This window comes from Callithrix jacchus, chromosome 2, assembly GCF_049354715.1.
Source record: "Callithrix jacchus isolate 240 chromosome 2, calJac240_pri, whole genome shotgun sequence".
NCBI lineage: Eukaryota > Metazoa > Chordata > Mammalia > Primates > Cebidae > Callithrix > Callithrix jacchus.
The window spans coordinates 119,362,031-119,389,843 of record NC_133503.1 but is presented as its reverse complement, the minus strand read 5'-3'; the positions used below and the strand labels follow the sequence as shown (position 1 = coordinate 119,389,843).

General features: G+C 38.2%; 1 protein-coding gene, 1 long non-coding RNA gene and 1 pseudogene across 9 annotated transcripts in view; 1 reads left to right on the top strand and 2 right to left on the bottom strand.

Moving 5' to 3' along the window:
• Positions 1-199: 199 nt before the first annotated feature.
• On the bottom strand, positions 200-12,283 carry LOC144581651 (protein GVQW1 pseudogene; annotated as a pseudogene).
• On the bottom strand, positions 11,834-26,637 carry ARRDC3 (arrestin domain containing 3). Of its 7 annotated transcripts, none has more exons than XR_013532582.1 (8): positions 26,133-26,637; positions 22,110-22,191; positions 20,062-20,209; positions 18,979-19,081; positions 18,397-18,653; positions 17,430-17,592; positions 16,997-17,189; positions 11,834-14,566 (listed from the first exon to the last, which is right to left on the bottom strand). XR_013532582.1 is itself a non-coding variant. In XM_002744769.7 (8 exons), the coding sequence occupies exons 1-8, from the start codon at positions 26,410-26,412 to the stop codon at positions 14,510-14,512; spliced, it is 1,245 nt and encodes a 414-aa protein (XP_002744815.1). In that variant the 5' UTR covers positions 26,413-26,637; the 3' UTR covers positions 11,834-14,509. The 7 variants fall into 7 exon arrangements, 6 of the variants coding, with proteins under 6 accessions (XP_002744815.1, XP_078221999.1, XP_035147107.1 ...); XM_002744769.7 differs by having other exon boundaries at positions 16,997-17,151; XM_078365873.1 differs by lacking the exon at positions 26,133-26,637 and adding an exon at positions 24,120-24,289 and having other exon boundaries at positions 16,997-17,151.
• Positions 23,755-27,813, top strand: part of LOC118151471 (uncharacterized) — a 231,346-nt gene continuing 227,287 nt past the window's right edge. For both annotated transcript variants that reach the window (XR_008479629.2, XR_013532583.1), the window contains exon 1: positions 23,755-24,134. This is a non-coding gene — a long non-coding RNA (uncharacterized LOC118151471). The remainder of the gene's footprint in view (positions 24,135-27,813) is intronic.

Genomic DNA, 27,813 nt, shown 5'->3' with positions numbered 1-27,813 from the left:
AGCCTCCGTGCCCGGCCTAATCAATTCATTATTATTTTTAAGCCAGTGCCTTATCCATTAGGTGACTGGGGTTAAATTGTGTAAATTTTAAGTTGCAATATTGGTTAAAATCTAGGAAAATCATAAATGTTACAATAATATTAAATCTTAAATTCTACATACAAGGCTATGGTATTTTAACTCCATTATATCAGGCACTTCAAGTAGAAGGATATTGCTGGCGCTGGGCATGGTGGCTCATGCCTGTAATCCCAGCATTTTGGAAGGCTGAGGCGGGTGGATCACTTGAGGTCGGGAGTTTGAGACCAGCCTGACCGACCTGGAGAAACCCCATCTCTACTAAAAATTCAAAAAATATTAACTGGGTGTGGTGGCTCATGCCTGTAATCCCAGCTACTAGGGAGGCTAAGGAAGGAGAATCGCTTGAACCTGGGAGGCAGAGGTTGCGGTGAGCCACGATTGCGCCATTGCACTCACTCCAGCCTGGGCAACAAGAGCAAGACGGGGAAAAATAAAGATATTGCTGGAAGGGTCTCAAAGATTTTTGTTTTATAGATTAGGAAATGGGAAATGGGGCCCCCAGATAACTTAAATCACTTATTCAAGTTCATTGGACCACTTAGTGGATGTGGACCAGAATTTTGATTCCTTCCTTCCTTCCTTCTTTCTTTCTTCTTTCCTTCCTTCCTTCCTTCCTTCCTGCCTTCCTTCCTTCCTTCCTTCCCTCCCTCCCTTTTCTCTTTCTTTCCTTCCTTCCTTTCTTCTTTTCTTTCTTTCCTTCCTTCCTTCCTTTCTTCTTCTTTCCTTCCTTCCTTCCTTCCTTCCTTCCTTCCTTCCTTCCTTCCTTCCTTCCTTCCCTCCCTCCCTTTTCTCTTTCCTTCCTTCCTTCCTTCCTTCCTTCCTTCCTTCCTTCCTTCCTTCCTTCCTTCCTTCCTTCCTTCCTTCCTTCTTCTTCTCTCTTTCCTTCTTTCCTTCTTTCTCTCTCTCTTTCTTTCTTTCATTTTAGACCCAGGGGGTACATGTGCAGGTTTGTTACAGGGGTACATTGCATCTTGCTGAGGTTTGGGCCTCTATTGATCTCATTACCCAAAAGAAAACATAACACCCAATAGGTGGTTTTTAACCTTTTCCGTACCCCCCTTTTGGAGTCCCCAGTGTCTGGTATTGCTATCTTTATGTCCCTTTGTACCTAGTGTTTAACTCCTACTTATAAGTGAGAACATGCAGTGTTTGCTTTTCTCTTTCTGCGTTAACTCACTTAGGATAAAGGCCTCCAACTGCCTTCATGTAGCCACAAAGGACATGATTTAATTCTTTTTATGGCTGCACAGTATTCCATGGTGTATATGTACCAGATTTTCTTTATCCAATTTGCCTTTGATGGGCACCTACGTTGATACCATGTCTTTGCGATTGTGAATAGTGCTGTAATAAACATGTGAGTGCAGGTGTCTTTTTGGTAGAATGATTTCTTCTCCTTCGGGTATATATGCAGTAATGGGATTGCTGGGTTGAATGGCAATTCTATTTTTAGTTTTTTGAGAAATTTCCAATCTGCTTTCCATAGTGGCTGAACTAATTCACATTCTTACCAACAGTGTATAAGTGTTTCCTTGGCTCTGCCACCTCACCAGCTTTTGACTCTCTAATAATAGCCTTTCTGCCTGACGTGAGATGATACCATGTTTTTCCCCCCCACAACAAAAGCCACATTCAATCTCATCGTGGTTTTGTTTTGCATTTGTCTGATGATTAGTGACACAGAACTCAGGTTAGTTATCTACGATTTGGAGTACTCACCCACCACAGTATCAGCATCTAGAAAAAAAATAATTTCCTTTAATCTATATTGATTTGACAGCTCAGGATTGAATCTGCTCTATAAAGTTAGGAATCGCTAACTATATTTACTCCAAACAGGAAGCTTTTTCTTATGGGTACTACACTGTTAGCATGTTTTATTTTGGGGAGGGAAGGAGAATGTTATGGGTTGAATTTTATCCTCCAAAAAGAAATAGTGAAGCCCTAACACCTAACATCTGAGAATGTGGCCTTATTTGGAAATAGAGTCATTGTAGATGTGATTAGTTGATATGAAGTCATACTAGAATAGGATGGGCCTTCAATTCAATACGACTGATACTCTTATGAAGAAAAATTAGGGGAGAGACAGCAGGGGGTTGGGGAGTTGGGGAGAGATAGCATGGGGAGAAATGCCAGATATAGGTGAAGGGGAGGAAGGCAGCAAATCACACTGCCATCCGTGTACCTATGCAACAATCTTGCATGTTCTTCACATGTACCCCAAAACCTAAAATGCAATTAAAAAAATAAACAAAAACCAAAAATAAAAAAAATAAAATAAAGAAAGAGACACAGGCAACAGACTACCATATGGAGAGATGGAGATACACAGCGAGAAGATGGCCATGAAACAGTGGAGACAGATTTTGGAGTGATGCATCTACAAGCTAACAGATGCCGAGGATTGCCAGCTGTTAGCTCACTTTGTGTTGTTATAAAGGAATATTAGCTGGGACTGGAAGCTCATGCCTGTTATCCCGGCACTTTGGGAGGTGGAGGTGTGAGGACTGCTTGAGGCCAGGAGTTTGAAGTCCTTCAAACTTGTGCAGCTTGCACAGCACAAAATCTACACAAAAACCTCTACAGATTTTGTAGAGATCCCATTTGTATATAAAAAAAAAAAAAATTAGCTGGGTATGGTGGCATATACCTGTAGTTGGAAGGCTGAGGCAGGAGGATCAGTTGAGCCCAGGAGATTGAGTCTGCAGTGAGCTATGATTGTGCCAGTGCACTCCAGCTTGGGTGACAGAGCCAGACTCTGTATTTTTAAAAAAAAGTAGTATCCAAGATGGCTGATTACTAGCAGCTCAGGATTGTAGCTCTCAGTGAAAGCACAGAGAATGAGAGGACGCCACACTTTCAGACGGATTTTTGTTGCTTACGGACCAGGAGATTCCCAGTGGAGGAGCCCCACGGGTCGCCAGCGCAGCGGTTGTTGGTGCTGAGTAAACGGGACTGGGTCCCCTTTTGGTCGATGTTTGAGCTCCGGGAAGGCAGAGTCACCTATTTAGCTTATTGAAAAAGGGACTCAAGAGGGAAGCCAGACCGGAGATTCCTGGGAAGAAAAGCACCATGAATCTTAATGCCACTGTTTTAGCCGGCGCAGTGGGCTGCTTAGATTCCAGCTCTGGGAATCAACAAGTTGGATGTCCGCTTAGAGACCTAATTTGAAAGTCAGTAATTACAAAGATGACAGGTGGATAAATTTACAACGATGGGAAGAAACCAGTGTAAAAAGGCTGAGAATACTCAAAATCAGAATGCCTCTCCCTCTACAGGGGATCACAGTTCCTCATCAACAAGGGAACAAGGCCCAATGGAGAATGAGTGCATTCCATTAACAGAAGTAGGCTTCAGAAGGTGGTTAATAAGAAACTTCTGTGATTAAAAGAGCATGTTCTAACCCAATGTAAAGAAACTAAGAACTTTGAAAAAAGGTTTGACAAAATCCTAATGGAAATAGACAATTTAGAGAGGAATATAAGTGAATTAATGGAACTGAAGAATACAATAGGAGAACTCCGTGAAGTATGCACAGGTTTTAGCAGTCAAATTGATCAAGCAGAAGAAAGGATATCAGAGGTTGAAGACCAACTTAATGAAATGAAACGAGAAGACAAGATTGGAGAAGAAAGAGTACAAAGGAATGAGCAAAGTCTCCAAGAAATATGGGACTATGTGAAAAGGCCTAATTTACATTTGATAGGTGTACCTGAATGTCATGAAGAGAATGAATCCAAGCTGGAAAATTTTCTTCAGGTTATTATTCAGGAAAACTTTCCTAAGCTAGTAAGGTGGGACAATACTCATCTCCAGGTAATAGAGAGAACACCACAAAGATATTCCTCAAGTAGAGCAACCCCAAGACACATAATCGTTAGATTCACCAGGGTTGAAATAAAGGAGAAAATTTTAAGGGCAGCTAGAGAGAAAGGTCAGGTTACCCATAAAGGGAAGCCTATCAGACTCACAGCAGATCTCTCAGCAGAAACCCTATAAACTAGAAGAGAGTCGGGGGTCAGTATTCAATATCCTAAAAGAAAAGAATTTTCAACCCAGAATCTCATATCCAGCCAAACTAAGCTTCATAATTGAAGGAAAAACAAAATTTTTCATGAACAAGCAAGCACTCAGAGATTTCAACACCACCAGTCCTGGTTTACAAGAGCTTCTGAAAGCAGCACTATACACAGAAAGGAACAACCAGTATCAGTCATCCCAAAAACTTACCAAAAGGTAAAGAGTATTTCCTTAATGAAGAATCTATATCAACTAATGGGCAAAATAGCCAGTGAGCATTAAATGACAATATTAAATTCACAAATATCAATATTAATCCTAAATTTAAATAGATTAAATGCCCCAATCAAAGACAGACAGGCAAATTGAATAAAAAGTCAAAACCCATCGGTACGCGGTATCCAGATCCATCTCACAAGCAAGGACACACAAAGACTCAAAACAAAGGGTTGGTGGAAGACTTACCAATCAAATGGAGAGCAAAAAAAAAACAGGAGTTGTAACTTTCATCTCTGACAAAATAGACTGTCATAGTAACAAAGACTAAACGAAACAAAGAGGGACATTAAATAATGGTAAAAGGATCAATGCAACAACAGAAGTTAATGATCATAAATATATATGCACCCAATATAGGAACACCCAGATACATAAGGCAAGTTCTTAATGACTTATAAAGAGACTTGGACTACCGCACAATAATAGCAGGAGACTTTAACACCACATTTTTAATATTCGACGGATCAACGAGATAGAAAATTAATAGGGATATCTATGATTTGAACTCAGACCTGGAACAAGTAAACTCAGTGAATATTTATAGAATTCTTCACCCCAGGTCCACAGAACATACATTTTTCTCAGTATCACATTACACCTATTTTGAAAGTGACCACATAATTGGGAGTAAATCACTCTTCAGTATTTGCATAGCATTTACAGACTTAAATGAAATATTGGTTGGCTGTTTGTTTGTTATTTTCTTCCCTTATTCCTTCCTATCTCCGCTGTTAAGCACAATTATCGGCATAAAAGAGGTTTTTAATACCTATTTTTGGATTGCATTCCAGCCTCGGCAGTAGAGCAAGATTCCTGTTCTCCCCCCCCCCCCGCCTTTCTCTTTCTCTTTCTTTCTTTCTAAAAAAAAAAAAAAAAAGAAAAGAAAGAAAGTAAAAAAAGAAAAAAGAAAAAAAAAAAAAAGGAATACCCAAGGCCTGGTAATTTACAAAGAAATGAGGTTTATTCATCATTCTTAGCAAACTAATGCAGGAACAGAAAACCAAACACCACATTTTCTCACTCGTAAGTGAGAGTTAAACAATGAGTACATGGTCACAGGGAGGAAAACATCGCACACTAGGGCCTGTCAGTGGGTAGGGGGCTGGAAGAGGGATAGCATTAGGAGAAATACCTAATGTAGATGACGGGTTGATGGATGCAGCCAACCACCAAGGCACAGGTATACCTATGTAACAAACCTGCCCATTCTGCACGTGTATCCCAGAACTTAAAGTATAATAATATATATTTTAAAAATAAGTTTATTGGCTCATGGTTCTGCAGGCTGTATAAGAAGCATGGAACCAGTATCTGTTTCTGATGAGGGCCTCAGAAAACTTTCAATTATAGTGGAAAGTGAATGGCGAGTATGGTGAGAGAAGGAGCAAGGAAGTGATGGGAGAGTGAGGTATCAGACTCTTTTTATCAACCAGATAGCCATGGACCAATAGAATGAAAACTCACTTATTACCTTGGGGAAGGCACCAAACCATTCTTGAGAGATCTGCCTCCATGGCTCAAACACCTCCATTTAGGCTCCACTTCTAACAGTGACCATATTTCAGCATGAGATTTGCAGGGAATGAACAGCCAAACTATATCATTAGCCACCGCCAGAAGCTAAAAGAGGCAAGCAAATATTTTTTCCCTACAGGATTCAGAGGAATTATGGTCCTGCCAATACCTTGTTTTTGCCACTTCTAGTCTCTAGAGCTGTGGAAGAATAAATTTCTGTTTTTCTAAGCTTTGGGGTGATTTGTTATTGCAACCACAGGAAGCTAACATAGGGGGCAAGTCAGTGAGAGAATTTATCAGGATTTTCCTGATCAATCTGCTGATCAGTTTGTTTAAGACTCATAAAGCTCACCAGCCTAGCTTTCCTTACACAGCATGGATTCCTATGACTTTTCCTCACAAAGGTTTTCTAGAATTGGCTTTCCAAACAGGAGGAAGAATAGTGAAAAAGGGAATATATTTTCTCTTCTGCATTTGTATTTTGGAATTGACAAACTGGAGAAGAACGCATGTGTGATTTTATTGCCATCAGTTCTGTATACTCTGTTTTTTTTTTTTTTTTTTTTTTTTGAGACAGAGTCTCACTGTCTCAAGGCTGGAGTGCAGTGGCACAATCTTGGCTAACTGCAACCTCTGCCTCCCAGGTTCAAGCAATTCTCCTACCTCAGCCGCCCAAGTACCTGGGACTACAGGCGTGCATCACCATGCCCAACTAATTTTTATATTTTTAGTAGAGACGCGGTTTCACCATGTTGGCCAGGATGGTCTCGATCTCCTGACCTTGTGATCCGCCTGCCTAGGCCTCCCAAAGTGCTGGGATTACAGGCATGAGCCACTGCGCTCAGGCCCTGTATATGCTTTTATAGGTTACCAGCATACTATTCGTTTGCATGATGCGTGTGCTATTATCTTAGTTTCTTGTTATTTTCCTTTCATTCTAACCATCTTAATACTATTCATTGGGATTCAGACTTGTCAAACTGTCTGGATTACAAAAGTGTGCCTTCTTGCACTAGAAGGCAGAAATGTAGATTTCCCTAAAAAGAGAAAAAAAGAAAAAAAAGCAAATAAACCAGATCCTGACTGCTTATTCTAACAATTTGCCTTTCTTTTGTTAAGTTGTAAATTAATTTGACAAAAATTACCTAATAAGTATAAATTCCTATATTCTTTAAGAATCAAACAGCTTTTCTTTTGGAAATATTCATATTTTTAAAAATAATTACCTCATAATACTTTGACTATCATTAGTTTTATCATCACTGTTAGACCTATGAGTTGGTGAACTTTGTTGGTTTTCTGAGAAAGAGTCTCACTCTGTTACCCAGACTGGAGTGCAGTAGCACAATCATGGCTTAGTGCAGCCTCCACCTCCCAGGGTTCAGGTGATTCTCCCATCTCAGAATCCCAAGTACCTGGAACCACAAGTGCATGGCACAGTGCCCAGCTAATTTTTGTATTTTTGGTAGAGACGGAGATTTTTCGTATTGCCCAGGCTGGTCTTGAACTCCTGGGCTCAAGTGACCCTCTTGCCTCGGCCTCTTAAAGTTTTGAGGTTACAGATGTGAGCCATTGCACCCATGAGTTGGTGAAATTAACATCATTTTATAAGGTTAAAAATTAAGGGAGTGTATTTTAAGCTCTCATTTCCTTCTGTTTACCGTTAAGACTATTTTATGTAACTAGTAAACAGACTTCTAAATCATACAAAGTTATGTTCTAACTTGCTATCTTATTAACTTCCCCAGAGACCTACCAATGTGAGAAGTAATAATCATTATTTAGACAGGAAATTGACTTGAGAACTTATCTAGGTCTTAAATTCAGAAGTAACAAAAATCCATTTCCAGTTAGAATTAGCTATGCTATATTAGAGATTCATAATATAAACGTTGTGAACATTTGTTTTATTGAATGTTTGGATATATATTTTTGACATGTAGTTAGAAACGATTCCAGAGCAACTTTATTGTTTTTTGCTAAGTCAAGACATACATCGCAGAGATATATATCTTGATATCACTTATTTAAGTTGGTATTTGTGAAGGTGGTTCAAAATCTTTTGTTTCTTAGATGTTTAACTTTATGCTTTCCAAAAGTCAAATACAGTGATACTGGTTCCATTCCCAGGTAGACATACCTTTGGATTTTCAAACCACTATTGTTTTGGATTTGAAGTGATCTTTCCATGTTCACTCATTTTCTACATTTCTTCATTATTTTCTGTTTTTTTTTTTTTTTTGCTTGTTAAAAGATTTCAGATTATATTTCTCAAAAGTCAAAATAAACTATATTCATGAAGTTTTTCTCTGGTTGGAAACATTGGTCTCTCTTCTGTATTGATTTTGATATCAAGAAATGAAAAGGTAAAATTATGTCATTATTCTATGATGGAAGTTTTGAGAAATGTTGATTGTTGACATAAAAATTCCAAAAATAAGGCTGGTGTAGTGGCTCACACCCATAATCCCAGCACTTTGGGAGGCTGAGTTGGGCAGACCCCCTGAGGTCAGGAGCTCGAGACCAGCCTGGCCAACATGGCAAAACCCATCTCTACTAAAAATACAAAAATTAGCAGGGCATGGTGGTGTGCACATCTAAACCCAGCTACTCAGGAGTCTGAGGCAGGAGAATTGCTTGAATCCGGGAGGCAGAGGTTGCAGTGCGCTGAGATTGTGCCACTGCACTCATCTGGGCAACAGAGTTAGACTCTGTCTAAAAAAATAAATCTGAAGGTATAATTGCCTACTGTCTCAGTAGTTACCAACTTCTATCTCAAAAAAATGTCACCTGGGAATCATGTGGGTCAATGTTCTAAAGTAGATCTTGATAGTTGATTTTTGTACTAAGCCTCTGTGGGATGCCATTGCTGCTGGTTTGGACATCACTTGAAATAGCAAGAATATAGTAATCATTTTGTCCTTTCTGGAAACAGAACTCTTTCTATTGAGAAACTCGTTTTGTGTGGTATAAAATATGACCCAGGTATTGGCCAATCACAATCTCTTTTAAGAAGTGATTTTGGCACTGGGTGCAGTGGCTCATGCTTGCAATCTTAGCACTTTGGGAGGCCGAGGAGGGAGAATTCCTTGAGGCCAGGGGTTCAGGACCAGCTTGGGCAATGTGGTGAAACCCCATCTCTACCAAAAATACAAAAATTAGCTGGTGTGGTGGTGCATGGCTATAGTCCCAGCTACTCAGGAGGCTGAGGTGGGAGGATGGTTTGGGCCTGGGAGATGGTGGAGGTTGCTATGAGTGGAGATTACACCATTTCTCTCCAGCCTGGTTGAAAGAGCCACATCCTGCCTCAAAAAAAAAAAAAAAAAAAAAATTATTTTGGGACTCTTGGTGGTATGTCATCTTTGAACTATGAAACGGATCATCTTTCCTGGTCCATCTAACAAGAAAAAGTAAGGCTATTATGTTAGAATAAGGCCAATATTAAAGAGGGTAAGATGAAGCACTGAAAGAGTATGTCCCCAGGGTATTATTTGGCTTCCTGGATTCAGACATATTTAATGTGTTTTATTCCTGGAATTACAAATTAATATGTTCAATTTTCTTCTTAAGCTAGTCTGGATTTTTCCCTTTCCTACAACCAAAAGTCCTGATAAATATACCAAGTTTAGCCATTCAACAAATTATAACTAATGGCAAGAGGACGTTGATAAGTGTAACTGAGTTAATGCAAAAGCAGAAGACAACTCATGCTCTTATGTAACCTAAGGGATGTGTGCTGAACTCAATATCTAAAAGCACTCTAAAACAATCCTAGAAGCAATGTGGTGACTATCTAATTGATTCAGAGCATTATCTTCTTACCTAAAAGATGTGTAACAATGCTTGGGGAGGCTGACTGGGGAGGATCATTTGAGATGAACTTGGGCAACAAAGCAAGACTTGTCTCTACAAAACATTAGCTGGGCATGGTGTCATATGCCTGTGGTGCTAGCTAATCTAGAGGCTGGGGCAGAAGGATGGAGACGCAGTCTTGAAAAAGAAAATGTATAAACTCATACCTCCAGTGGTGAAAATGACCTTAGGTAGCTACTTTTTCACTTTGTAGATGAGGAAATCAACTTGCATTTTGTTCAATGCTCCATCTAAAGTCACTGAATCCAGAACCTAGGTCTACCCTTCTCATCCTATCATTCCTTTCTTCCACAGTGTCATTGTTACTACTTATTTATTTATTTATTTATTTTTGAGATGGAGTCTCGCTCTGTCACCCAGGCTGGAGTGAAGTGGTGTGATTTCGGCTCACTACAACCTCCCCCTTCCGGGTTCAAGTGATTCCTCGTGCCTCAGCCTTCTGAGTACCTGGGATTACAGACGCATGTCACCATACCTGGCTAATTTTTGTATTTTTATTGGAAACAGGGTTTTCTCATGTTGGCCAGGTTGATAATGAACTCCCGATCTCAGGGGATTTGCCTGCCTCAGCCTCCCCAGGTGCTGGGATTAAGCATCCGGCTTGTTATTCCTTATATTATGACATTATGTTACTGTTGGCTTCTGATTGAATGAAAAGGATGACAGTACTTACTAAAATTAACTATAAATGTATACAAAATGTATAAATTTTTATACTTATGCCAGGCTCCATGACTTACACCTGTAATCTCAACACTGTGGGAGGCCAGAAGAACTGGGGAGACCAGAGTTTGAGACCAGCCTGGGCAATATAGCAAGACACCAGCTCTACAAACATTTAAAAAAAATTAGCAGGCATAGTGGCACATGCCCATAGTACCAGCTATTGGGGAGGCTTAAGTGGGAGGATCTCTTGAGCTTGGGAGGTCAAGGCTGTAGTGAGTTGTGCTCCTATCACTGCATTCCAGCCTGGGCAAAAGAGCAAGTCTCTGTCTCAAAAAAACAAAACAAAAAAACCCCAAATGTATGTCTAGATGCCTCTTTGTAATGTAACTTGTATGTGAATATATATTTGGGAAGAAATATTGGAGAATCACATAATAAGGCACATATACAACTTGATAACTCATGCATGAATATATAAACACTGAAAGAAAAATTCAAAGTGTGATTCCAAAAGTATTTCTAAGGTTATCCGGTGCTATAAAATTCAGAGATTCTTTTAGGACAAAGAATATTCACTGTTTTCAAAATTTAGAGAAATTTAGGAATATTCTTCTAAAATTAGAAATTAATGTAATTTTTAGGCCGGGCATGGTGGTTTGAGCTTGTAATCCTAGCACTTTGGAGGCCAAGTGGGGTGGATCACTTGGGTATGAGTTTGATACAAGCCTGGGCAACATGGCAAAATCTCTCTACAAAAAACACAAATTAGCTGGGAGTGGTGGGACACACCTCTAATCTCAGCTACTTGGGGGTCTGAGGCAGAAGGATCACTTGGACCTGGGAAATCAAGGCGGAAGTGAGCTGAGATCCTGCCACTGCACTGCAATTTGGGTGACAAAGTGAGACACTGTCTTAAAAACAAAATGTAACTTATGTTTACGTTCTCTTGAAATACTTGTAATTTGGACACAACACAGTGAGAAGGAATTGGTACCTGAAAGTCCGTTATTTTACCTGGTTAAATTTGGTTCATATTTAAGATTGAAATTTAGAGTCTGGACATGGTGCTTCATGCCTGTAATCCCAGTGCTTCGAGAAGACAAGTTGGGAGGATTGCTTGAGGCCAGGAGTTTGAGGTCAGCTTGGGTAACAAGGGACCACAATTATAAAAACACTAGAAAATTAGGTTGGTGTGGTATTGTCTCAAATAGTCCTGGCTATTTGGGAGGTTGAGGCAGGACTGCTTTAGCCTAGGAGTTTGTCCGTAATTTTTCTTTAACACACACCTAGAAACAATTCTTACCCAGAATGGCTTAAAATAGAGTTTAATTATATAATAGTTTAATAGTGTTTGCATGTATTGTGAGTTACTAAGATTCAATAAATCTCCAAACAATTATACAAAACAGAAAAAAACAAAACACTTTATTTTCCACAAGGAAGAGCAATAGGAAAAATCAAATCATTTCCCACATATTGTTTCTTTAAAACAGAGCCTACAAGGACATATTCAGCACCAAATAAAAAAGGAAAAAAAGAGAAATTACAAACAGCCATAGAATATAATCTATAAAGCAAACATTTAATATTGCACTTTGTTTTGCTAACATTTTGGATTTTACTTTTCCTAATTGAAAAATCAGGAATCTATCTTGAATACTGGAATACAACCGTGAACCTCACATCTTATGTCAGGAATTGACCAATATTTTAAAAAGTAATGCCTCTAAATAAGAGTAAAGAAATATTTTAATGGGGAAAATAAAACTTTATTTGATAAAGTTTTATAAATTTAAAGTTTTATTACGTTTTGTGATCCAGTGCCAATTATCAGAATATTGGTCATTCTTTCTTCATGTGTTATTTGTAAGAGTATATAATGACAAGTATTCCAATGCTATGCATATCAACAATTGTTCCCTAGTCAGTTAGACATAAGAGATAAAGGAAAAGGGATTTTCTGACAGTCCCCCCCAAACAAAAATAAAACCACCAAATGCCCTTTACGCCAAATATTCCATTAGCTTTTTTTGAGGGGGACATTCACAAAATGATTTAACAATAAAAAAATATTTCACCCCCATTTCCTTATTATCTAGTATTAGTTTGCTACGGGAGCCCAAAGCCTTTAACCGAATCACTTAAAACGTGATTCATTTTTACACTGGGCTTTCTTCACCCTGTCAGCATTTTTCAAACATGAATTGTCTTCCATGTTTTCTTAAAGGCCACTTATGGAAAAGCCTATTTGTTTTGTATGAAGCTTTAAGACAGTATTTAACCAGGTCAAGCACCAAGCCAGAGCTACTATTATTTTCAACCACTTTATTAACTGTGGGGTTAAATGGCAGGATAGATGTGACACCCATTTCACACATATGTTGCAACATCAGAGATGCTGGTTTTTCACTCAAATCATCAGAGCTGAATTCCTTCTAAAATACAACAACAAAAATCAGTACACATGGTATCTTGGAAAATGCTGAAATGCTGTCATGAATGCTGGTATATTTGTTATGAGCCAAAAGAAAATTACCTTTAATATAAACTATAATTTACTGATATGATTGTTCTTCCTCCATATATAACCAAAGTGAGTGATTTCTCATGTTTAGCAAATTGTTCTTTAGGTAATGAAAAAACAGTATTTTCATTAGAAAAACACAAAAATACAAAAGATTTATCACAGCAAACTTTCTAGTATTTTAAAATTTGAAATTATATACTTTTGGACTGAAGTTGAGTTTTCATGCTATATCAAGCTTGAGCAAGATAGCAAAGGTATACATTGAGCTCTCTCACCATAACATCAACATAAGCATTCCTGCTCATTAATATACTTTGCACCAGCAAAAACGATTTCCAACATATGTGTTTTGGAGGTAATTAAGTAACTCTGTATAAAAATAAATGCACTTTTCCCTCCTTTCCCCAGTGACTGGAATACTTCCATACTTTTAACACAATAATAAAAAATAATAACTTTTAAGAGCAACAGCCCTCAACTCTTTGCTGGTGCCTGCCATACTGCCTTTCTTCACTCCATTCTTAGCTCTGCTAGTTTCTTCTTGTAGGTAATGATAAAAAGGGAATGTGGGTGGGTATAACTTTTGTGTATGTCCCGTTTCCAAATTTCCCTCTCCAAAAAGCCAACCAAATAAACAAACAAACAAAAAAAAAACAGTGCAACAAAACACAAATAGCATTCCAACAGTTTGGCAAGTGATGCGTTCACCTGAGATTAAGTGATTTAGGCAGTCAGTAACAAAATGCTGCTTTGCTGTAATAGTAGAAAGGCAACAAATTCTTAAAAGAAACCAAGAAGGTATACAATCTTGACAGTCTCTTATGAGTTTCCTCCTCTTATCTCTTTTTTTCCCAACATTATCTGTTGCGTTATCTACTACAGTAGGCTGCAAAACATACAGCAAAAAGGATTGGCTTGAAGGCATTTGATGTTTGTAAATAAATCCACAATTGGATCCAAGCTGAAGAGGTGATACATGGTCAGCCTAGTAGGACAATTCTGAGCATGTGCATACGCAGGTAAAGTCCAGGCTATATTAAATTAAAAAAAAAATGTCAGTGCGTTTTTTTCATGTTAAAGTTTTTTCAAAGCTTTCTTTTGTTTCTTGTTGTGCTGACCACAAACAAGTTTTAAGAGTATCAAGAGTCTGGCAAAAATAGGAAAAAAAAAAAAAAAAAGCTGTAGTGACATCGAACCGCACAATGTAAGCATTGAGCATGTGCAAATTTTCAAATCAAAAGAAGGAAATCATCCCTCTTTACAACGTGGTGTCTTGACACGTACGACCAAAGGCTAAGAAGACTGCTCTGAGTATGTGCCAGTTTTATAAGAGAAAAGCTTAGATCTTCAAGCATATTGGAGCAGTCCCAGAATGTTGCTGTAGGCTTCTAAAGCATGATCGCTGGTTGTTTCATGTGTTCGCCATTTTTCTGGGCAAAAGCAATTCTACTTCCTCTGAAACGTGTCTTCAAGATACTTCTCTGTCCTCAGCCGGAAGAGATACAGTTCGGAACCCACATCAACTTGATTCAACCAAGTATTCCTTCAACGAGAGGGGCAGGATGGTCTATCATCTGCTGACTGATCAGGATTTGGATCAATCTACAAAGAAATGAGTAAACAAATTTACAAAGTTATTTGATGAGGTGTAGGAAGAATGTAGCCAATTCTGAATACTAGTCAAGAAATGTAATCAGAGAGAGTGTACACAGCTTGTTAGCATATTATATCCAATTATTCTTCTTTTACATCTGAAATGCTGTGTGGAAAGGAAAGGGTACTGGTATTATCTATAAAGCGCCTGATATTTACTTACTAGATTAACAAGATTTACAAAGATATGTCTGGTAGTCCCCTATTTCACAAAAGTTAACAGTAAAATTTTATCGGTCAATGAAGACTTTTACTCAGTACTTTAGTAGTACTAAAGACCTAAATATACAATGTAGAGTACCTTCACAGCAATCGTCTCCTTTTGTAAAGTACCCCTTTCATCCTTCTACAAAAAAGTTAACTTATCACTTCCTCTGACTTTGGAAAAATGAAATTGTGTAAACAATGCTCTTTGTTTATACAGTGTGCAAACAATTTGTTTACTCACATAAATAATGTGCTTATGTGAAGTAAATAACGCATGGTCATAAAACCCCAGAGAGGGCCAAAAATGCAATGTGTGTACCAGGAAATAAAACTGCTGAACCTAAAACACTCAAGAGGTCCCCCCCACCCCTTCTTTATCTTTGGAGTGACTGTCTTTTTTGAGACGGAGTCTCACTCTTGTTGCCCAAACTGGAGTGCAATGATGTGACCTTGGCTCTCTGCAACCTCTACCTCCCAGGTTCAAGTGATTCTCCTACCTCAGCCTTCCAAGTAGCTGGGATTACAGGCACCCACCACCACGCCCAGCTAATTTTTTGTATTTTTAGTAGAGATGGGATTTCACCAGGTTGGCCAGGCTGGTCTTGAACTCTGACATCAGAAGATCCACCCACCTCAGCCTCCCAAAGTGCTAGGATTACAGGCATGAGCCGCCACACATGGCTAGGAGTGACTTTCATATGCACATGTTCTTAATGAAAAGTTGCTTTTCAGGTGTAAAGAGAATGGTAATAGAAAAGCAAACTGTTGGGTTTAATATATTTTTTATTGAAAGAGCTTTTGGACGAGAGCCATCCACTTGCATTTAAATGTGGAACAACCCAAATTGCCTCAGAAGCTTTAGGTAAAACACATTTTTGAAGGAAAAAAGCCAAGTAACTTTCAGTTAAATCACACCCTGAACATATTTTAGGGTTTTAGAAGTTGTACATTGTCTTTAGTGCTAAAAATGTTTAAAAGGAGGCAGAATTTTCCCCCAGATTGCTTAAAAGTGAACTATATTTAGATTGCTATTCTTTTTAAAATGCCCCCCTGGACAGCCAGGAAGCCTCAAATCAAGCCAGAAAAAACGAATTAATAAGCAAGACAGAAATGTCCAAGTAAAAATGTAATAACATCTGCAGCAAGTGGCAGAACACTTTTAGCATCTAATAGAAAATTTGATGCATTGGAAAATAGATAAGAAAAAATTATGTCTCATCAAGAATTCTGAATATTCTATAATGAATGAAGATCTCATATTATCACATCCAAAAGAAAACCGACCCTTCCAGTTATGGTGATAAGAAAAAAAAGCAATTTGATGAACATTCCTCTAATATTTAATTTGGGAGTAATATTTCATTGTAAAATAGCTACGTAAATTACAGTAACCAAAAGAAAAAGGTGATTCTAGTAATTTACAGAATTATTTTGGTATCAAAGCCAACTTCAAAACCCCTTAAAAATATGTACCAGTGGTTCAAGTCATTCTGAAATATCCTGAAATTGCTGGATACCCCACCTAGTCACTGCTTGTCTTTATACAGACTGCTCTTCCTGCCTTTTGAGGACTACGCAGTTTTCAAAATTCAACTTAAGAGTCACCTTTCCAAGAAGCCCCACCTGAGTCCCAAGACCCAATAAGCTGCTCCTGAAATTAGCTATGTATTTTATCACATTATTATGTAATATTTTGCTTCTTAGCTTGTTTTCCTCAGTAGCGTGTGGCCTTCTTCTAAGGGTCATGTTCTATTTACATTTAAGTGCTGAGCTGTCATCAATTTAAGATGAATGAAAATAGTCTAACAGCGTGGGAATGTTGTTTTAAGACGTTATTACAAATAAATTATTTTTTATGACTGAGAATGTCACAATATGCAAGAATTGGAAAAGAATCATGAATAAGATAAATTCTAGCTATTTAATCAGCGCTTGCAAAATGCCAGTTCTTCCTATCAGTGCTTGGATATATAAAATTCTTCCTTCAAAAAATGTGTCTCAAGATACAAACTTAGTAAATATTGACAACCCCAATCTTAACTTTTAACCTGTTTTAAATTATTTGTTTTGTTATTACCATGATAATCAAGACCTAACTGTATTTAAAAAAATCCTGCAATGCTGTTTCCCAAGAGAGCCAGTTCATTTCATACTTAAGGAGTAGGTACTCACCTCTGAATAAAGAGGTGGAGGCAAGAACCGAAACTCCTGGATATATGCAAACAGTGGTCCTTGAAGTGCCCTCTCAAAGTCATCACAAGCATTCACTGGTGCAAGATTGTTTCGCCTTTGTTCCTCTGTTACCACTTCTGCATAGCTGGGTGGTGCTGAAGGAAAAAGATACACGCAATTCGAACAGCATGTTCTTATGCATGTCAAAATACACAGAATAGTAGATATTAAAAAGGAATGTCAAGGTAAAATAATTATTATTTGTTTGGTGATTAAAACTATAAAGACATAATCAAAACTGAATATTATGGGGCACATCTACTTTCTTTAGGGAAAGATTATATTCATCTAGGGTCATAAAATATCAGAAGCAAAATAATGTTCTTGATAATAATAGTAAGAGATTAAGCTTAGATATGTATTATCAAATTACCTTCAGGTCTTTCAGGAAGGGATAAACCGAGCCAGTTCATATTCATGCTACACTGACTGCTTACACTTGAGGTTCTGCTACCAAATGGATGTAGAGGAATGGTACCGATGACAAGTGGCAAATTAAGAAATAAATCCATAGCTCCAGGAATATCCACATATACCTAAACATTGAAAAGAATATTGAGTTTAGAATGCCAAGTATGATTTCCTTTTTAAAAACTACTAACTGGCCAGGCATGGTGGCTCACACCTGTAATCCCATCACTCTGAGGGCTGAGGCCGGCAGATCACGAGGTCAGGAGTTTGAGACCAGCCTGGCCAATGTGGTGAAACACCGTCTCTACTAAAAATATAAAAAATTAGCCGGGTATGATGGTGTGCACTTGTAATCCCAGCTACTCAGGAGGCTGAGACAGGAGAATTGCTTGAACCCAGGAGGTAGAGGTGTGTATAATTGTGTAAAGTACATTTACATATTAAGTCACAATATATAGAGTTAATGTATTTTTTTATGTCACTATATATAGAATTAAAAAAATCAAACCCTGGATGTAAGACAAAATTATGCCTTCATAACTTTAAGACTTAAAATAAAATTAAAAAAACACACCAAAGATGTCTTGGGCCAGGCACTGTGGCTCAGTCTGTAATTCTAACACTTTGGGAGCCCATGGCGCATGGATCACTTGAGCCTAGGAGTTCAAGACCAATCTGGGTGACATGGTAAAACTCCATCTCCACAAAAAATACAAAATTTAGCAAGGCGTGATGGTGCACACCTGCAGTCCCAGCTACTTGGGAGGCTGTGGTGGGAGGATTACTTGAGCCCAGAAAGCAGAGGCTGAGACTGTGCAGTGAGTTGAGACTGTGCCACTGCAATCCAGCCTGGGTGACAGACGGAGAGGGAGACCTTGTTTCAAAAAAAGAAAAAAAGAAAGGAAAAAACCTCTTAAATGTGTACATACCATTAGTGAATATTCCACACGGATTATACTACAGTCGAGGATAGAGGGAGAAACTGGCGGAATTTTCAGCAACTTGCCATTCCACGTCTCTGTCTTTCCAGATGATAAGGATTCCCCACGCAAGTTAGCCACAAGCTGTTTTACTTCCTTCATTTTCCCTTTGGCATAGAAAGCCTGTGTTTGGTAAATGGCTGCCTTTGGCACTACCATTCGGGAAGAGCAGTTCTCAATCTCAGCAAATATCTGAATTGATTCACCTACAGAGGGAAAAATATATACATATCTCCTGTTAGAAAAAAACAACAGAAGAAATCAAGATTCTTAAAGCTAAAGTAAGAAAGTGCAACAAACATGCATGAAAAGCTGTCCTAAGAAGTGCAAATAACTTAAGAGTCAGAAATGAACGAATCAGTAGCTATTTATAATATTACTACTAAATATAAACATAGTATTCTTTTGTAAAATAACAGATTGTGTTTATCCATTTTTTTTTCACAAAGTGGCATATAGTTTCCTTTTTCAAAGTTATACATAAAAGCTAAGTGAAGAAAGTTTTTTTGTGGGGATCTACCTCATACATACCTGGGGTATAGCCCTTCCTTTCAATTTTGGCACTTAAGGATATTGGGCCTGAGGTACAGAACCAGCAACAGAGTGTCTTTTCTTTCGTGCCTGCTTGGGGTGACTGTAAGAAAAAAAGGTAGAGAAAAAGGTCAGTGTATAGATTGGTACAATCGATACCAGAATATTTTAAAATACAATTCTAAATTTGTAGAGAATTTAAAATTAAAACTGTTGTTGCTTTTTTTTGTATCCAGATATACTTTTTTTTTTTAACTAACTGATGGTTTTTAATTATACCACTACTTTTGTTTTTATATAAATTTCCATTCAATTAGAAAAAAAAGGTAAAGGGTTTACAGCCTATACCATAAACATAGTTTTTTAGCACACACAATTTACAAATACGATAATTAAAAACCAACCAAACAAAAAAAACCCTTTCCACATTTTATTTAAACTGCCTTAAAAAGGCAGCACAGAAAGCAATTTGATTATAATCCCAAATGTTAACATCTTTCTCTGAGAATATAAAAAAACTATGTAAAAACAGGAAAATGCCCATTTCTTATTTGCGTTAAAGATGTTATCATTTGTTTAAACCAAGTAAAGTTTTAAGTCTTTACAATTTCATAAAAATGCAATTAAAAATATATTCCTTTAAAAAAGGAATTAAGTTTTTTTCATAAAACTAATGATTCCCCATTATTTGACAACTATCCCTCTATTGGAATAATGAAGTATAGTAGAAATTTTAGATTATGATATTGTTAAGTGATACTGTCTTACAATAAAAGGTACTACTCTACTTCCACTCAGATCATCCAAGGACCAGATCTGTTTTTTGTTATGGCTGTCATATTCTGAGTAAGAGATAATTCATATCAAATCTGGTCTTGGTTTTATATTTACTTAAAGTTAATATAAAAATATGAGCATATTTTTCATTCATTTGGGTGTTCTTGACTGTATTTAAGAAAATGTATATTTATGAAATTTTAAAATAAAACCAGTATTTTTAAATTATGACAACTGCATAGTTTAGGTGATTATTCTTTAGTATTTATATGCCAAAAACAAAGAATGAATTCAGTCAGTTCTTACCAGTAATGAAGGAGTGTTGATATCTATATGCTCAAAGACTGTAAATTCCTTCTTTAATTTTACTGGTAGTAGCCAAGGCCTGTGCAATTCGGCTTTCACCCAATAGCGCACACTGCCATGTCGGCCTTCGAATGAGGTAGCAAGTGGTCTGTGCAGAATATAAAGGTCAATATATTAATTTTATACCTCTTTCTAACAATTACACAGTAGGTCGGTATAGAAGTGTTAATATATTATATTGTTTATGTACCATTGAGGTATTAAACATATAATTTAAAAAATTTCCAAAGGGATAAGTCATTGGGGAAAAAAACTTTCTATTTCCAAGTAACAATAGATAATAAATATCTTTAAAATTTTGTTTCAAAAAGCCAGAAGAATACAATCCATTTAAACTAAGAGGAGGCTACTTTTAATTATGGTGGCAAAATTATGAAAGTTTAATGGACATATTTTGAAAAGACCAAGAATTAAAATACAAAGTTGAGAATGGTTTAACTGTTTCTAGTGATAAATTCTAGACACTGGTTAAACATTCAGACCAAATTCTCTATAGTACTCCACTTCTCATTAGCCAGGAATTATCATCTTTTTATAGCAACTAATTAAGGTCTAAAAAAGGCCTGAAATAGTCATTACAGTTTTCAATATTTCACATTTCATAAATTCACTGAAAAACTACTTTTGTATCTCTCAGTTTACTTATGTTTTAATTCTTGTTTGGCTGTTCTCTAACTTTACAGGTCTCAAAAGAAAAAGAAATAGTCCTCTTGATCTATGTCAAGAGAATAAAATATATATATTTTAACTGTCAGATTTCACTTGTGGAAGGTTTTATTTTAGCGAGTTCAGTCTCTTTTTTATGATTTCATTAGTAAAATACTCAATGTTCAGTTATTTACAAGGAAGAGTGCCAGCTTAGATTAGTATAAGAAACACTGGTGTTTTCATAATTTTTTTTTGCATTTTAGACTCCCACATTAGCTTGTATAGCAGAGAAATAAAATCTTAAAGTTTATGCTAATAGTTTTCCAAAATTTATGTTAAATGACTTTGGTTTACTACAGAACTTTAACATTAAATGATCCTAAAAATACTCAGGCCCCATATTAGCCTTATTCTATCTACAGACTTTAATATTTTTCTCAGAAATTAGATGAGGGCATTATATTCAAAATAATATTCTCAAATAACATAGTAAAGAGAATTTTCTGAAAAATATACCATTTATGACTTCTTTCAATATATAGCATCTCATGCATTAGAATTAACAAAACAAATGTAGAATTATGTACATTTGACAACTGACAAAATCTTATGTAATCTGTGTATCTTCCAGAATAATCAGCACAGGGGCCAGTTTGCAGGTTTTAATATTGGTAAAAGCCATTTTTTTTTAAGTTTGTATAAACTCTCCCAACAATATCGTTTCTTTAAGAATACACCACTTTCCTTCTTCCTTTCTTACTAGATTCTAGATTCCAAGTTTTATATTAATGTATCCTTGATGTATGTTTCCTTCTAAGCCTGGGTCATAATATCTCTTGTGTGACCTTCCCAATAGCTCTTTGTACAGAAGCTATTAAGTTCATATCAGAAAAATAACATTTCTAATTACTTTTATTTTCAAAACTTACTGCTACTGGTTAGTAGTAGCAAAAAAGGCAGAACACAGAATTTTTTATAAATTGAAGCTACTAAGACTTGATAGGGTTTATCTTTTCTCATAATGATAATTGATAATAAACTAAGTATAAAGTGGTTATTATTTGACTAGCACCTTCCAATTCACTCATGTTAAAGGCAACACTATTTCTATTTTAAAAACCTTGTAAACTCTGGAATAAAAAACTGTACATTGAGCTTGCTTTCTGTAATTTTGCCACACTGGATTAAAAAATAGCTTCTTATGTTTAATATATTGTTTTCCTCTAGCAAGTTTCAGTAATGAAAGGGTTTTTTTTAAAACTAAAAATATTTAAATTTAGAATAAAGTAATGCTTTGATCATGGGTATCTATAAAAATGTCTATTACTTATAATACTTACGTTTGTGGAAGCTCGAAGCTGAATGCATATTCATGCCTTCCTGAATGAATAGTGTGGAAGCCTTCTTCGGAATTATCATCATCTAAAATAAACATAAAAATTAAACAAATAATTTGTTATTACCCATTTACATACTTTGCAGAGTGGCATAACTTTAAAGATGTTTATATAATAATTAAGACCACAAAACAAGCTTTGGAGTCTGAGAGATCTGAGTTCTAATTCTAACTTCATTTCCTTTGCACAAAATAAAAATTCCGTATTCAGCACCTTATCTCCAAAATGGGGATAATGAATACTCACAGTTTTTTTTTTTTTAAATGGAAAATGACCCAAGCTATAAAGCATCTGTTCATAAAATAGTATATTTACTCAACAAAAGGCTCAGGTCTCACATCATATTAAGATAAATGTTATCTTTGTCTCCAGCTATTCGCTTCAGTTGATCACATTAAGACTATAATGTTTAAAATAAAAACTGTTCATGCAAACCTTTTAAAATATGTCAGTTTAGGGGGAATACCAAAAATATGAATAGAATAGATAGTCCAAAACCACTGGAAAACTGTCAAATAGATGAAGGAAAAAAAAAAGCACACACATTGATTTTAATGTGTTTTATAGCTAAAAATAAATATTTATTGTCCTAAAATGATCACAACACTCAGTTGGTCCTAGCAACAACTAAAACTTGCATAAGCTATACCCTTAGATAATTAAAACAACAGCATTTAGGTGGTACCTGCTTATGAGGAAACAATATTGTCCCTCATCCTTGAAGAAATGAAGTCCAATTACTAAGAGTTTCCAGTTGCCATAAAAAAGGGATGAGGTCAAATTATCTTTTGAAGTAGCATGAAAATAAAGAAATATAATCGAAAATATGGGAGGGGGTTCTAGATCATTAAAATGCTTATTTAGCGTTCTGACTAGATATATAATTACACAAATATTTTTAAAAGTATCCTCGGTGTAGAAACCTTTGCGATTAGCCCTCAGAGTAGGGAAAAACCGGCACATTATTTAACTTTCCTTCAGAAAAGTACTGAATACACCCAAAAAACGTGATGCTTCCCTGATATTAAACGAGAAAAGGAGGAAAAAGGCATGTATACGTCGATACTTTTATTGAAAAATCATGGTGATTCGCTTATGTCTCCATACGATTTTCCTCACCCCCTGTGCAAATCCCCTGACTGGATTTCAGAATCAAAAACTAGCTGGTGAACTGGGGGCCATTTAAATTCGCTCCTGTCCAAGGCGCCCAAAGTTTGCCTTCTTCTCCCTTTCTTCCCTCCTCGCTCCCTTTTTTGTGCCAGCTCAGCAGTCTCATTGAGGCTAGCGGCTGCGGCGGCGGCGGCCGCGCCGTGGTAAACAAGTGCCCGGCTGTCAATCAAGAACTAGACCGGAGCAGGAGAGGACCGGCCTAAACCGGCGCGAGCAGATCCCAGCCGGCCCGCCCGCGCGCCGCCGCCGCTCGCGCGCCCCGCTATACATACGGCATACGTCGCGCGGAGCTCGCGCCCGTGCCCGCGCAGCCTAACATGCTGGACGGGGAGGAGGGGCGACAGAGTCGCTGCGCTTCCGCTTTACACGCCCCAGCCGGCGACCGGTTCGATCTGGCTCGGGCCACTCTGACACCTTTACAGTTGCAGCGAGGGAAACTGGGGCGGCGGAGGGGAGGCGGGGGCCGGTAGGCTACGGGAAACAATGGGGGAGGGGGCAGGGGACACCCGTCGAGGCCCCCACCCAGATTTCGATATTGGAATCACTTTCTCCCCCGGGCCAACCTTTGCTCTCTCCCCTCAAGTCGAATCAAGGTAGCCAGTCTGGCGACTAGAGAAGTCGGGCAACACTCTTTGTTTCAGCTAAGGGGAAAACAAGCGTTCACAGGAGTCCCCCAGTATGCCCCTCCCGGAAGATAGCTAAGGGGGTCCTGCCAACCCTTCGCGTCAAACTCCCATCTAAAAAGGATTTTCTGCTAAAGTTGCGTCCAGAGCCATCTGGCACCTGTAAGGCTAGAAGGTACGTCTGCCGTCTACTCAGTTAAATCCTGAAGTCGTTTCCTTTCGATGGCCCTTATCAGGCCCAAAAGAGGGGCGACAGAACGTGATGTGACAAGGGCCGGGCGCCTCCAGAAGCCCGGGAACAAACGTAAGTACGGGAGTACGGGTTGCTCTGGAGAGACCTTTACCGGCGCACGCCGGTTTCCTAGCCTCGCCCCAGCGGCGGCGCGAGCCCACTCTCCCCACCCGCCCGCGCCCAATCCAATCAGCGCCTGCCATCGCCTTAGCAACAGGCTAACAAACCTGGCTTTGCCTATCCCGGGCGCCCGGGGCGGGGTCTCAGTTACCAGGCTAGTTTGAGAGCTCCCAGTTTCAAGTCTCATTGAAACTATTCCAGACCGATCTAGTCTACGCGTAGCAGGGTTTGGGGGGCATTTTGTAGGGGGTGGCAGGGCACTTAGTTTTCTTTGCCATGAAATCATAGTGTGACTAATAAAATTATATTTGTCCCCACAACTCGTTCTACTTTCCCCCCATTGCAAGTCTCAACTCCTTGAAGAAAAACCTGTTTCTTTTCACCCATTTCATAAATAGCTGCATATTCAGAAAGGTACAAACACTAAGTCATGTATCTGGTTTTCAACAAATACCAAGACTGTCATTAGGCATTTGCATCTCCTATCAGTGTTAACGCTTGGAGAGATTAATTATTTCTGGATACAAAGTAACTGTGTCTACGAAAACCCTACCCTACTAAAGAACTGAGTTCACCTTAATAGTTTCAAAAATAAGGCATTAATAGTGTCACTCAAAGCATCCTTCATTTCTCACTTGCCGTAGTTCAGTCATCAGCACTTCTCCAGGATGTACATTTTTAATATAAAAAAGAAGGTGAAATGTGCCTGTTTTTTTTTTTTTTCTGAAAAATCGCCAACATCTGAACTAAATACTGTATTAAAAAGGAGAGGCACAAAAATTACATAACCAGTTTTAACATTATATTCTTCTTGGGCTAGGAATTAAGTCATCGCCACCACCTGACGCGTGTAACCAATCTGCTGAGAGCAGAACAAGCGCCCCTCCTCACCACCCCCCAGAACTGGTCCGAAACAGGATTGAACCGCTTCTAACAAAGGGTGGAAACTTAGAAAAACAAGCCTAGAGTCTCCTATATTTCCACAATGTAACCATTTAAACAATAGATTGGAAATCTCAGGACCTCTACTCCCTTTGACAACCCTGTATCTCCCTCTTCTAACCAAAAATCAAATCCACTATGCCCTATAGTTTTCAATTCCATTTGACTGGCATGGGTTTCATTGAATGCATGTTCCAAAGTTAGACATGATGCTCGGAAAAGAGAATTACCGATCCTAAATGACTTCTAAAACTGACTCAATACCTATAATAATGACAGATAATACCCTTAAAAATAAGGAATGCTTGGTGTAAATTTTTAAAAGAACGGAAAAGAATAAAAAAACACGTGGGGTGTTGATACCATATGTCAAAATAAGCCACAGAAACCGTTTGTGAAAGAAAGGTGATCAATTCTTTAAAGTCTTTGCGTTCCAATATTAAAAATGAAACATCCAATTAAGCCTCTTAAATATGTTATTACATTTCTTGATCGAAGTTCAGTTTTTAAGTCTTAGGTTGCAAAAATCTAAAACTGCAGCTTTTAGCAATTCATTTGAGAATACATTAGTAAAACGATTGAATTGGATTCAAGCAGAATGTATAAGGTGCAAATGGACTACAAGTGCGTGTGGCACAAACCGAGCCGGGTATAGAGGTAGTTGAATAAGTGCAGTTTGCAGTCACTTTGCAGATGCCTGCATGCATTACGGCTTAACACACGATGAACGTCAAGGAGAATCCAAACCTTGCAACTTTGCTAACCTTTATCAAACTGCTTAGCTATGCTCGGAGTAAAATCGCGTTAATTCAGAAAACTGAAAAGGTACGTTTCCAAAGAAAATGAGTCCAATGACTTCTCAATAATAGAAAAACTTACCTCTTTCGTGCCCAATTAAGATGTCTTTATGGTTGAAATACTCTACTTCTTCAGTGTAATTCTGTGTATAGGCAGTATTGGAGCCGGCGTTTCTAGATTCAGTCCAGCGTACTTTCGCATGTCCTCTTGCATGAATTTTAAGAGATTTTACTCTGATTTCCCCAGTAACTTCTAAATTTACCCTTCCTGAGACGGTATCCCCACTAGAATACACAGGGACATTGCTGTCATTAAGACAGTCAAAGCTTATTGTCAAACTCTTCACCTTTCCCAGCACCATGTTTATAACAAAATCTATAAAAATATAATGTAAGACAAAAAAGTCAAGATCACATATAAAATGTGATCTTCACTTAACACTGATCGATATTTTTGCCGTGCAAAATGGTTGCAGGCCGGATCAGTGATTATCTACAAATAGTTCATTGAGATTTCTTAAAAAGTCAGGGCAGCAGACGCTGCTGCTCCACGCTCCTGCTCGTCTCAGCGGTCTCCTTACAAAGACGGGCGGCTAAAGGCTGCCAGCTCACTTTAAGAGCAGCTTTGTGAAAAACAACCCCAGTGCGCAGGCGCAAGTTGCGGCTGCTGTCCGCCCTCCCTGCGCGCTCCCTCCCGCGCCGCGCCGCGCTCGCTCTCTTGCTCGCTCCCTTGTTCGCTCGCTCCCGGGTACAGTAGGTGTAGAGCTAGGGGAAGAAGATACTGGAGCTGCCGGCAGGCTGAACCTGACTTCTCTTCATTGTGGGCTCCTATTGGTAGGCAGGCTACCGTAAACCCTCGACGTGCTATCTGGAGCCCCTTACCGAGCACACTCTACTAGAAAGATAATGGCAGAACGGGGCGCGAGGGGACAAGGGCTGGGTGGGGAGTTGTTTGCAAAGCCAAGTAAGGATAAACTGCAGTGACCAGCCCGAAGCGTGCGTTACCGGCACTGCAGGGTTTTGCCAACTAGCTGGATGGGAGGAGGAAGAAGTGATGTGTGAAGAGAGATGGGGGAAGGGAGAAACCGGTTGGGCAAGCGGCCGATTGTTGAGCACAATCTTAACGAATTTTAAAAGAAAACGTATTAAAACAGGACAAGAAGTATTGTTCATAGTATTCTTGGCTTGGATTTTTTTTTTTTTTTTTTAACAGTACTTGGGAGGTAGAGTGGAAATGAACTCAGTCGAGGTCAAAGGAACCTTAAAGAATCCTTTGAATAGTAAGGTAGAGAAGCAAATATAATGTAATCAGTAGGCTGAACTTCTTTCTCCTCCATCGTTTAATTAGATACCACCGAAAAACAACCAAGTTGTTTCCAGGATGACACGGGTGAGGGCTAGGGGAAAGCTTGCCCACTTCCTCGAAGGAAGAAAAAGTCCCTATTAAGATACCACCTCCGACTAGATTTGCAGAGTAAGACATGATTACAACTCCTGCGTCCTGAGGAATAAGAATAGAGTTCAGCCTAAAAAAGTACCACCTTATAAAAGGCATATGACATTGTGGTTTAGCTGACACACTGTTTGCAACAGAATCGGAAAATCTTTGTTAGAAATTAGTGAAGCACGTAAAATAGTTTTTTAAAAAGCGTGATATGGTATATACGTAGGGATTGACTGTGTGAAGCTTTTTGAGCGGAGAGCCTTGGACCATTTAACGTAGTAATTCTCATGATACATCTTAAATTTAGGTACATTTCTCT